This window comes from Hyperoodon ampullatus (assembly GCF_949752795.1).
Source record: "Hyperoodon ampullatus genome assembly, chromosome: 5".
Taxonomy (NCBI): domain Eukaryota; kingdom Metazoa; phylum Chordata; class Mammalia; order Artiodactyla; family Ziphiidae; genus Hyperoodon; species Hyperoodon ampullatus.
Genome location: NC_136918.1, coordinates 46,992,641 through 47,005,777, shown reverse-complemented (window position 1 = coordinate 47,005,777; position 13,137 = coordinate 46,992,641). Strand labels below are relative to the sequence as shown.

Below are 13,137 nucleotides of genomic sequence, written 5' to 3'. Positions count from 1 at the left end.
GGGCGGTGGGCCGTGTGCAGAGATGCTGTGCCCTGCACTGCAATTCGGAGTGTGGGCAGCACACCTGCGCCAGCCCAGTGAGAACTCGGTACCCTCCCCTCCGAGGAAAGCCTTATAAAAGCAGCCCCACCCACGGCCTCTCGGGAGAGTGTGCGCTCTAGAGTGACAGCTGGCACTTCTCCGTTCTCTGATCAAAGAATAAACCTTTCCTTTGCTTCAGAACCAAACTCGGTCTCGTTCTATGGGCACGAGTGACACCAGGCAGGAAGACCCTTGTTGGGGCACGACTCTAAAGGGTCGGTAACAATTTCATGCCCCTTCCATAAGCAGAGATCTATCATATCCCTCATTACCCAGTACTGAAACACTGATTTACCTGTCTCTCTCTTCCAACTTATTGTGATTTCGAAGTCAAGCAAGAACCATAACTCATTCACCTTTGTACACTCAGTGCCTGGCCTTGATAAATTTGTGCCAGTTGAATGAATACGTGAATGGGTAAGTGGGTGGAATTTCTCTAAACCCACTCAACACCACAGTACTGAAAGCTTAACATTTTGTGCCCCCAACCCCCAGATATTTGCACCTTAAGAGAGGTTATGTGATCCGGTGTTCCTCAATTAAAGGCCTACAGATCACTAGTGGTACACGAAGAAGTGTGGAAGGAGTGCAGCTTTTCGCAGCAATTACTAAGAATTCTCCCCCGCTCCTTCTTTGGAGTCATCTGTAAAATAGACATCGTCTGCCAAGCCAACCTGCTATCCTGAGCTTTAAGGATACTGCCAGTTATTTGAGAACTTTCCTAAATTTCCTGATCTCCATTCTCTTTGTCCTGTTTCTTTTGTGTGCTGTGTCCACCAACCTCACCTTCCTGGAATTATTCACCAGGCATCTGCTGCTCCCTTAATTCCCCCGACACCAGCCCCCTGCAAGCCTGAGCTTGCTCTACATGATGTGATCTCTTGAAGGCCAGTCAGCTCTTACTTGACCCTAGACCTGGATCATTATATGCAAAGCTGCTGATCATTAATTTTTATAGATCCCTGAGTGTCTCCTCAGAAAAAGCTATGATGCAACTTTTGGTTTGATTGTGTGGTTTGTTTGTTTTTTTGGCCACATGGCATGCGGGGCCTTAGTTCCCCAACAAGGATGGAACCCGTACCCCTGCAGTGGAAGCAAGGTGTCTTAACCACTGGACCGCCAGGGAAGTCCCTGATTGTGTTTTAAAGTCATAACAGTGTCAGCACTCCTGCAATTATTGTGGCCTTGAAGCTTTCCATAAAAGTTACATGTACTAAAAGAATAAAAGAATCCTTACAGCTGGCAGAGGACATACAGGTTGGCTAAATGATATTCTTTCATAGCAACGGGGATTTATCTTTATACAGAAATGGCTTCTCCAAAAGAACTTGAGACGGCTTATACTAAAGCAGCAGAGGTATTATAAAATAAAACAGTAACAACAAAAAATAAGAACTAAGGAATTAAAGTAGGAGGAGAATATATCATGGAAACCTAGGCTAAGGAAAGCTAATGCACTGAGCTTCCTGACAGCCAAAGCAAATACAGAAGTATAACAAGTTGGCTAATTAAAAAGTAAGCCAGGATCTGTTATCTGTCTTTAATGGAAATTTATTTTTCCTTTTGTCCAGTACCCCCCCCCTTCTCTTTCTGGAAAATGCTCTTCTCCCCACCCAGGTCCCACTCAAACTATGTGGTTCAAGTAGGAGCTCTCATCTTTTTATAGACATCTCTCTTTCTCTCTGTGTCTCACACACACACACACACACACACACACACACACACACACACACACACACACTCACCTCTTCGTCCAACAATAGACTCCTGAGCTAAGTTGGGCTGACCGTTGTGCCCCATGTTCCTGACAGTGATTGGTCTAGGACTGGGTAATTGAATGGAACTGAGCCAATCAGTCTTTCCTGCAGACTTTCAAACTGAAGCTAGCCTCTCAGTTTCTCCCTAGAACAAAAGCTGGGAGAATTGAGTCTCAGAGCTGCCAACAGGCAAATTCCCCATCATGAGGCAGAAGTGCACCTGAGTAATCCTACCTGAGAGAGAAGCCAAATGGATGGGAAGAAATCTCCCTGACTGCATTCAAGGCCTTTGTTCCTCTTCCTCCTGGGCTCTGCTACATTCCGGCCCTTCCTATGCTTTTGTTATGTGGCCAAATACCTTCCTCTTTTGCCTAAGCTGGTCTGACTTTGAGTTCCTATCCCTTGCAACCAAGAGAATGCTGACTAATACAGGAACATTGAGCAATGAGATGGATGGTGAGGTCCAAGGAGGTTTTACCAAAAACACAGATGTTCTGCATCTGACCATCTCTTCTCAGGGACTGTTTGGCATTTATTATATTAGAATTTAGTTCTGTAAAGGCATTTTCATAAAGAGACTGTTACATATCCATGTACTTGATGCAGGGATAAAGCTCAGAACTTAAGATGTAAATGATGAAAGTATTTCTCTGTTGTGTTTTAGTTGAATGCTGCACGGAACATGATTTAAAACTGGAGAAGAATATATTTTTTTTCTGTTCTTGATTGAAAGAAGATCCACATGCCCTAGACACCAGGGTGGAGATGATAGAGCTTACATTTTATTGAAAATTCAAAGGACCTGATTGCACTTCTGCCCTAAGGCAGCAACCTCTGCCCAGCATCTTCCAATCCTAAGAAAGGTCTGCAGGAGTCACTTTGTAGGCATAGCACATCTGTGTCCAGATGGTCACATGAGTGACCTATTGAATCCACAACATTCTGAAGCATTTGGATGTTCTCACTGCTCCTTCTAATTTTTCCTATGGCGACCACAGTTTATCATCCTTCCCTTTTCTAAAGTTGTGCAATGGCCTCCCAACTCTTTGAGGACTTCCTGCTCTGACCAGGATGCCACTTAGTGACAGAACCTGCAGGAGGAATATCAAGTTTTTATTCATGTCAAACATTTACAGGGTGTCTGCTGAATGCCAGCTACTGCAGTGGTAGCTCACACTTTCAGCCTGATTCTAGTCCATATATGATGGATGATGTCATATACTCTCACAGGTATGCCCAGGGCTACCCACAATTTGGAGGGAGAGGAGGAAGGAAAGTGCAAGTAATTGTCCTCTTGTCTTCTAGGTTCTCAGAATCCTTATTTCTGATGCATATGTGACAAGAGCAGTGGAATTCCCTAATACTTGTTTATCTCATATTACTTTAAGCCCTATTCTGCCTCTGATGCAGGCCTGTCACATAGTCGCTGCATATAATGGACCCTTGGCAATTTTTGGTTGCCCAGCATCTGAAACCCTCCTGAGGTGTGGCAAATCTTCCTCTGAATGAGATGTAGTTTGTGGCAGAAGCCACTTCCCTATCTAGAAGCTGCAAAGTCTGATGCTCACTTTCCAGCTTGTCACAGTTAATACCTTAACATGTGTAACTCAGACTTGACCAATCAGCTAAACCAACACCAGGCTATAAACTGGGAGCTGGTGGTGCAGAGGCAGGAACAGAGGAAAACCTGTTCTGGTAGAGGCAGCAGAAGCAGCAGCAGCCTCCAGTTTCCCGAGACTGCAGTGGCAGCAGTGCCAGGGGCCACAGCCATGCTAGCATTGGCCTCAAAGGTCCTGCAGCAGCAAGGGAGTCCTCCCCACAAGGGTTCTAGGTGGCAGCTTTAGGTTGTGGTCCTGGCTACTGCCTGGCCTCCCTTGCTCCTGTCTGTTTTCTGAGTTTGGTACTCCAGCCTTCTGGAGGATTCTGTGAGTTACCTACCTACATCCCCTTCTCAGAAGAGCCAATTGATTTCTATTCCTTGGAACTAAGAAATATGACTTATTACCATGCATAAAATGTTTAGGCAAATAAATTTATGAGTGAATCTGTTTTATTATGTGTATTTCACAATAACTCACCAGGATAGGTAGACACAAATCATTAGCCTCACTGTATTGTTTTTTTGTTTGTTTGTTTGCTTTGGTTTTTTTAAATAAAATTATTTATTTATTTACTTATTTTTGGCTCTGTTGGGTCTTCGTTGCTGCGCACGGGTTCTCTCTAGTTGCGGCAAGTGGGGGCTACTCTTTGTTGTGGTTGTTAACGGAGCTCGGGTCCTAGGTGTGCGGGCTCAGTAGTTGTGGCGCATGGGCTTAGTTGCAATGCAGCATGTGGGATCTTCCCGGACCAGGGTTCGAACCCGTGTCCCTTGCCTTTGCAGGTGGATTCTTAACCACTGCGCCACCAGGGAAGTCCAGGCTCACTGTATTGTTGATAATGGTGCTGAGCCTCAGAGGAGCCAAACGATTCCTCCAACATTTGCACAGCCAAGAAGGGGCAGGGTCTGGACTCAAATTCCAGTGACAGAACTTTAGGATAGTGTTCTTTCCACTATATCAACAGTTATTGGTTCCAGCCGCAATGATGTCTCATAGGTTGTTGAGGTCCTATACTTTGAAAGCATACTGTCTCTTCACCTCACACCCTGACCTGCCTCCTGATTTCTCACTTAGCCCTTTGACCCAGGCCAGTACCCTAAGGCATGCTGGGTCTTTGTTACCAGCATCTGTCAGATCAGCCCCAGACACAAACTGGGTGAGTGTTCCTACTATATCCTGCCTGTGTATGTGTGTGCAAGCACTCAGAGGCAATAATTTTTACATCTTCTCATTTTCAGCTTATGTAGACCACACTAGTGCATGGCAGGGAAGGGGAGTTAATGGTCTTGCACAGGAAATGTCCTAACAGCCATATTTCTGCCCAGTGGAGAGGTCTGTTTTCAGTTTGGATCCCAATAGGGAAATCATTCTTCCTAGCAAAGTGAATTCTCTGGAGGGTGAAATGGAGACAATGCTATCTACGTGTCGTTATTTAATAAAAAAAGATTAAATGAAACGAAAAAGAATCCAACAAAGTTCCTGGCATGCAATGAATGCTAAAAAAAATGTTAGCCTTTCCACTTTCCAAGCTGTGAAAAGTACTTAATACAAGGTGTTTATGACTACATACTTTATAAAAACAAAATTTTGGAAGCAACCTATATTCACGATGAATGATTTTCATATTATGCTTCTGTTAAAAATGGTAGCTATATAAATAAATAAATAGTAGTTATGAAAACTATGGAGCACTATGGGGAAAAGGTTTTAAGAAAAAAGGGTGCAAAGCAAGATGCAAATTATACATAAACTATGTTTACAAGTATATTAAAATATGTAGATGAAAAAAGGTAGAAGAAAAATACCAAAATGAAAATTAACTTTATCAGAAAGTTCCATAATCCCTTACCCTAAAATCTTGCAGCTGGATGTGCTTTGGCATTCAGAATTGTTTGGCTATTACCATATCATGAATACTACATAGTACCTCCAGCACTCCTTAATCGAACACATTAGCACCTCAGCAGTGAACATATGAATAGTTGTTCTAAGTGAAATAATAAAGACTCCAAGTAGCCTCCTCTCAGTTCAGAAGAGGAGATGAGTGGGGTTCCAGTTGGATTTGGCCAGCTAATAAATTATGAAAAACTTTTCCGTTTTCAGCACTTTGGGGATTTTGAAATTGCAGATAAGAGATTATAGACCTATAGTACTTAAATATTAACCACCATGTTCGTTCTGCCAAAAGGACAATATTAAAGTGTAAAATACAGAACCCAGTGCCAATCAATGCCAAGTCCAATCATCAGTCCATTTGAGTTCATCAGCAGTACCCACTGTGGCAGTAGCAATTCTCAATGTTTTTGCCATTAGCCAGATCTTCAATCCAGACCCAGATGGCTGTAACTCATCCTTGTTTATTCTACCACCTGCACTTACTGCCTCCTTTCTAGATATCTTATGTCATTATGGAGAAAATGCAAAGGATTACATATAAACAGAAATTATGAGTAGCCTCTTGCCCCCCTTTCTGCCATCCAGTAATTGGTTAATATAATTATTCACAGATTGTGCCCACAGTACCCTTCCCATTCCTGGCCTTGTGCTTGATTTTTGTAGCTAGTGGTTAAAGTCCCCTTATCATAGCTTCAGGGAACCAGACCCAGAGACTGAGGTACTGAGGTGCAAGGCAAGGGCCAAGGAACAGCAACAAAGGAGCTTGCTGTTGACAACCTCAGCCTGGAAGCTTATATATTCATGTAGGAAGAGCCAGTCATCACGTAGGACTGAGTAGCCTGGTGACCCCTCCCTACATCAGCACTACCCCCCTCCCTCTGCCAACCCTGGGAATCACAGCATGATTGCCCTCATGGGTCAACATCAGAATTTGCCATATTCTGCAGTGAGTTGCTCCCCTGCAAATGGACAGAACCACTGGCTTAAATGGAGATCATTTGGGAAGTGGGGCCCTGTATGCAGGATGCACAAACGCTTCTAATGACTTTGATCTGGGGACCTGTCCAGAGACAAAACACAAATGGCAGCTTTGGAGCAATCTTATAAAAGACACTAGTAATCTTATAAACTTTTAAAAAATATTATTATAAATGTTAAATCTGTGCTTCCCTCGATTTTTCTAAGCTTTATTCTCCCTCACCCTTTTCTCAGCCTCAACTCTACGTGTTTTCCCAGATTCCTCATTCCATTGCAGACTTTTAAATAGGCCCCCAAAGAGAACTACATTGTCTGAGTTACTAATATAGTTCCTATTTATAGCCACCGTGGTTACATATGCAGCTAGACAACAGCTGGGCAGCAGGTTCAGAGAAGCTGTATAGGGTAATGGAAGTGATAAGATAAAGAAGTGGTAGATCCTCTGATGCATTTGGAGACATGAAAGATCACTGTGGAGAGGCTGTGAGCAAAAGATACCCCAAAAACTAAGCAAATGGAAAAACGAGTGAGTTATTAACTTCAGGAAAGACAAGAAAGAAAATGTAATCATAAAACACAATTTGGCTCAACAGGAAACAATGTTTTCATAGACATAATGTAAACTCTTAATCCAAATGTATCAAAAATGTGATAACATTATATTGAGAGATGATAGGGAAGGGAAGGGAGTTAGGTATAAGCACTAAATCCTTATCAGACCTACTAGAAAATTAATAAATGATGTCTAACCCTGAGAAATGAAGAAAGAGCAGTATAAGAGTATTTTGTAGAACTATAAATATAATACCAGAAGAAACAGAAACAGCTAAATTTTGAAAATGGTGGGCTCTAGTGACCAAGACTGAAGGGTGGAGGAAGTGAAGAGGAATTTTTTGTTTTCATTATAAGCCTTTAAATACTATTTGACTCTTTGTTAACTATTTGCACATAGTACTTTGATAAAAATTAATTTTGATTTAAAAAGATATAAATGAGGTGGCGCAGTGGTTGAGAGTCCGCCTGCCGATGCAGGGCACATGGGTTCGTGCCCCGGTCCGGGAAGATCCCACGTGCTGCGGAGCGGCTGGGCCCGTGAGCCATGGCCACTAAGCCTGTGCGTCCGGAGCCTGTGCTCCGCAACAGGAGAGGCCACAACAGTGAGAGGCCCGTGTACCGCAAAAAAAAAAAAAAAAAGATATAAATGAAAGTTTGAAAGGCTATGAAATGAGAGTTCATAGAAATAGAACTGCAGATGACCCTTAAACATCTGAAAAGATGTTTGACCTTATAAAAAATAAGAGAAATACAAATTAAAACTAACCTGAGATACTGTTTCTCATCTATCAGTTTGGGAAAAACCCCAAAATTAGATGCCACCCTCTTCTGGCAAGGCCATGGGGATTGCAAAATTATTGAACCCCTATTAAGAAGAATCTGACAATATCCATTAAAACTGCAGATACATTTCTCTTTGATGCAGCAAACCCCCTTCTAGAAATGCACCCCCAGACACTCCTGGATGCATATGAAATGACGTATAAGATTATTTATTATAACATTGTTTACAACAGCAAAAAATTCAAAACAACCCAAATGTCTGTCAATAGAGGATTGGTTAAATAAACTATGGTTCAATCACTTAGTGGAAAATATTTATGTTCTCAATGAATAAAGGAAAAAAACCCTACATAATTTTACAACCAGCTTCAGGCCCTCCAGAGCACAGAGGGCTATGTCAGAAGCTTCTCAGACAGAGCAGACTCTCTGCCCTTTCAAAGTCTGAGCATAAGAGGAACTTGGCTACCAACGCTTTTCAAAATCTTAGAAACAAAGCAAGACAGGCGGTGAGGCAACGTCAGGCTTAATGTCAGTCCTAGGTCCAAATCTCACTTGGGCACTGCGTTAACTGAGACACTCCAAGTTTTGGTTCCTCATCTGGAAATGGGGAGAAAACTCCCCACCTCAGGGGGGTTGTCATGAGGATTAAGTGGGACAGTGTATGTGACACAGGTGGCACAGGGACTGGCCCACAATAAGTGTTCAACAACAGAAGTTATTTTTAATAGTAGTACTGGAAAAATGAATCCTGTCTCCAGGACTGTGGTCATTATAGGAGGACAGTCACCTTGGAAATACCAAAATAAGAATCAAAAGAGAATGGAAGGAATTTCCCTTCATAACCACACAATTTGGGAAGAGACTCTTCATCCACAGGCAGACATGTGCACCGCATGGCTGCCTCCAACTTCTTGTTGCCCGTTGCTGCCTCTGGGGCTGTCACACACTTTCCCTAAGCACCCTACATCATCAGGGTTGGAAGGATCTGGGCCCAAACACCTTCTATTTAGACTGAGAAACCCCAGGACTGGAGAAAGCATTGATGTACTCAAGAGCACACAGCCAGCGGTCCTGTTTCATAGCCAGGTCAAGCAGCTAATGAAATTGCTAATTGGGTATATATATATATATATATATATATATATATATATATATATAAAATTATTATTATTATTATTTTTTTTTTTTTGCGGTACGCGGGCTTCTCACTGTTGTGGCCTCTCCCGTTGCGGAGCACAGGCTCTGGACGCGCAGGCTCAGCGGCCATGGCTCACGGGCCCAGCCGCTCCGCAGCATGTGGGATCTTCCCAGACTGGGGCACGAACCCGTGTCCCCTGCATCGGCAGGCGGACTCTCAACCACTGCGCCACCAGGGAAGTCCCGGTTATATATTTTAGAATAGCAGTTTTCTAGTGACCCAAAACAAAAAGATTAAACCTGAAAGTGAGTGCTCAGCACATCAGCTAAGTTGACTGTCATTCATTTCTGAAAGGGGTTGTGATCAATGTGAAATCATGTGATCAATATTGGTAGAGTGAATAATGTGTTTATCTATGTGAACCCAGTGTTATGGCCATGCCTACACTTTACCTTTTATATACTTCTTGTGGAATAAAGCCTCCAATCTAGGGCAGTTTATATTGCAATAAAAACAAAAATTTATAGAATGTGCCCAATCCTTGCTCCAGCAATGACTAGATATGTAATGTTGGGTTTTCATTTCCTCATCTGTAAAAGGGCATATCAGCCACCTTCATCATGCTGCTGCAAAAATAAAATCCGATAACTGTCTGTCTGGCATATAACAGGCCCTGCTTCCTACAAACCCATATATCCTCTTGCCTCATATACATACGGTACCTAATCAGTCCCACAACAATCTGTCAACCTTGCTTTTTGAATTTTTCCCCTAAGCATATCGAAAAATGAAAAACTAAAATACCTTCCATGATATTTACATAGGTAAATAGTTTTTAATTTCCTCAGCCAGAACAAAGAGTTAAGAAGAATCTTATTAAGAAGAATTACAAGGGTATTTCTTTTTCAAGTTCTCCAAATACCTTTTGCTTCCACATTTCCCTTGAGGACTGGTTCCCACCATGTCTACATCGATCTGGAGAACTCTGGATCCAGTGGAATTCACTGGGTTCCTGATTTTCCCACATTCCTACCCCCAAGCTTTTTTTTTTTTTTTTTTTTTTGTGGTACCTGGGCCTCTCACTGTTGTGGCCTCTCCCATTGTGGAGCACAGGCTCTGGAGGCGCAGGCTCAGTGGCCATGGCTCACAGGCCCAGCCGCTCCGCAGCATGTGGGATCTTCCTGGACCGGGGCACGAACCCGTGTCCCCTGCATCAGCAGGTGGACTCTCAACCACTGCGCCACCAGGAAAGCCCTACCCCCAAGCTTTTGCCCAATACACAGCTCTTAGCTGAACTAAGCAGAATGAGGCGAAGAATTTCAACAGAGATATATTGAGCATCTACGAGATGCTAGGCCCTATGTGAGACTCTTTTCCCTCTCATATTTAATTATCACAATAATCCTGAGAGGTAAGCATTATTGTCCCCATCTTACAGATGACAAAACAGAAACTCAGAGCATTAAGTGATTTGCCTCAAGTCACAGACTCAGGAAGGGGCAGAGTGGGATGGAACCCAGATCCCTTGAATTTGTTGTAACTAGTGGCCTCTCACTTCTAAAGTACCTTTGTAACTGCTTTCCCTTCCTACCCACTCACTGCACTTAAACAGAAGCCCCTAATTTTCAGCAGATCATTGGATAACTTTGAGTGGCCACGTTGTTTTCTCTACATCTATTGGTGAACAAAGACAGCATTATGTTTCCAACACACTAGTCAGGTGGTGGGGGGAAAATCCCCATAACTTTGGTAATTTTCCACCCTCTGGAACAAAGACACATACACATTAAGGTTCACCATAATGTATAAACATTACCTTTAAAAGATGCAATCTCTCTTAATATGACTTAAATTCTAAACTTTAAAGTTTAATAGCTTCCTTTTTTGAATCTTGAATAGACACATAAACAGAAATAAATATATAAACCGTAAATGCAACAGCCAACTAGTTACACTGGGCTCTCACATCAGTACAGATTTCCCTGATGACCTGCACCCAATTTGACTCTGGTCTAGGCGTGCTGACCTGAAATAGTTGCTGGCCGCGGCAAGCACCACGCGGTGGCAGGAGAATTCCTGAATGTCCACACACAAGATGACGTCTGTCAGAGCGTTTTCCACTCGGAGGGTCTCCAGGCCATTCTGCAGAATTAAGGAGAGTCCAGTGTCGTCAAATTTTACCTTATCCCCATTTAAGATTTCTACCAGGTCTCCCCTTTTCTGGGAGGGCTCATCTGTAGAAGGTGCCAGGGGCCCTTCCAAACTCTTCTCTACCGCGTTGTCCATGGTCCAGATGCCCCTTTGTCCTGCCATCAACATCCAGACTGAAGAAGTGCCCAAGTTTCAGGCAGGTCACATTGCAGAAGCTGAGCGGATTTCCTGTGCAGGGCCCTCCACTTATCACCAGCTGTCACACACACATAACAGGAAGTCTTGCACTTTCTCATCCTGTTACTACAAACGCCAGTAACTTCTATTCTTCTTCTTTCTGTAATCATCACAAGCTTAGAAATTACTTAGAAGGCTGTGTAGGAAGGGGCTCCAGTGAAAAGGAGTGGCTTCTCAGAGTCTGCTATTAGTGCTGTGTGGCTATTTCAGTCCACCTCCCCCGCCCCCCCCACATCCGTGAGCAGGAAGCCTCTGGTTCTGGTTATTACATTCATACTTCTGGTGCTTCTGTAACCCAAGGTGTCAGTGATGGAATGGGCAGGGGACATTCCAAATCCTCCTCCTGCTTCCTCCCAGGAGTCTGAGACCCCATGATGTGCCCCAGACCAGTCCCTCGGGAACCTTGGAAAACCCACTTAGCTTTGGCATTCTCATTTCTACCAGCTCTGCATGTCATCTGTCTTTGTCTTCCTCCCTGCTCAGGGGAAAACAATGTCATGGCAAATATTCATGTTCCCCTTCCCCCCAAAATGTCTATTGTTTTAGATATGCCTCTGGGGGCAGAGAAGAAATGGTCTCCAGAAACTCCATCCCCAGGGTCTTCTCTTAGAAGACCAATCAGGGCAGGTCGACACCAGATTGCCCTGGGAAGTCTCAAATTGGCCTGATCTCACCCAGCATCTATTGGTATGCATCTAGTAGTGGATCATGAAGTATATTCATTGCCTCTGCAGGTCTCCATTAAATAGAAGTAACTGTCTTTTATTAAACTCCTGCTATATCCTAGGAAATTTATAGGAGTTAAGGTATTTTAAGCTTATAACAATCCAGTGGCACTAATATGACTTTCCTCATTTTATAGCTAAGGAAACTGAGTGGCAGGGCCCAGTTCTTGCCTCTAAAGCCCCTGTTTCTTCCACGACCACCAGGCTACCAGAGCTGTAATATCGTGTTCGCCCTGGTTCCTTGTCTCCCACAGAGAGAACTGCTGGACTTGCCCACTACAGCTGCCCCAGTGGCCGGCGCCTCACCAAAGCGGCTTCTGCTGTCTGCTCCTGCTCTCATTCCCCTTCTAGCAGTGGGGAGCACTACCAGTCCTCCTGGTCAGCAGGAGCCCAATTCTCTGTCCTCGTCAGTGGTGACTGAAGCCTCTCCCAGAGTCCCAGTTCTGCCTCAGTTCTTCTTTCTTCTACGCATGGATACTTACTCCTAAAATTGGGGCCTTTGATATTCTCCCAACACTTGTTCTTCATCCAGAGCTCTGTCAATCAAGATGCTTTTGGCTTCTGGGAATTCCCTGGTGGTCCAGTGCTTAGGACTCTGCACTTCCACTGCAGGGGGCATGAGTTCAATCCTTAGCTGGGGAACTAAGATCTCACAAGCTGCGCGTGCATCCAAAAAAAAAAAGAAAGAAAGATGCTTTTGGATTCAATGACAGAATATCCCATCAAAAGTGGTTTAAACAATAAGAGTCTCACATTATAAGAAGCTAGCGGTGTGGAGTCCCAGGTTGATCCAGAAGCTCAGTGATGTCATCAAAGACAGAAGATTTTCCCATCTTTCACTCTGTCACCCTTGGTGTGATAAAGGTGTACCCTCATGGTCACATAATAGCTGCCACAGTACCAAACACCATGTCTTCACAGAACCCTGGTCCAACATCGGGATGAAAAGGGGCAGGCCTCTTCTCCTCCATCTCTCTCTTTTTATCAGAGAGAAAATTATTTCCTAAAATCCCCGTCACACTTTTCCTAGGTCACTTGGCCACCTCAGACCAGACACCAGGAAACATAAATTGAGTACCACAATTGCCTTGCACCAAACATGATTCATGTGCTGGGACTAGTCCACCTCCCCCAAGATCAAGGAGTAGCCATCTGATAGTTGAACACAATCAGGACCTGTTAACACAGAAGAGGGAGGTGGGCTGGTGTACAGTTATCCCCCTGTGCTTGCCACAAGG

General features: G+C 43.7%; 1 protein-coding gene across 3 annotated transcripts in view; it reads right to left on the bottom strand.

The window, feature by feature from the left end:
* The window catches only part of KLHL6 (kelch like family member 6), a gene marked incomplete at both ends in the record, with an annotated part of 55,218 nt that extends 44,113 nt beyond the window's left edge, over positions 1-11,105 (bottom strand). For 2 of the 3 annotated variants that reach the window (XM_079704415.1, XM_079704414.1), the window contains one exon: positions 10,813-11,099. In XM_079704415.1, coding sequence (XP_079560541.1) covers positions 10,813-11,099 — 287 coding nt within the window. Of the gene's footprint in view, positions 1-10,812 lie in introns of all 3 variants that reach the window. The other variant, XM_079704413.1, reaches the window with a different exon arrangement.
* Between the last annotated feature and the right edge of the window lie 2,032 nt (positions 11,106-13,137).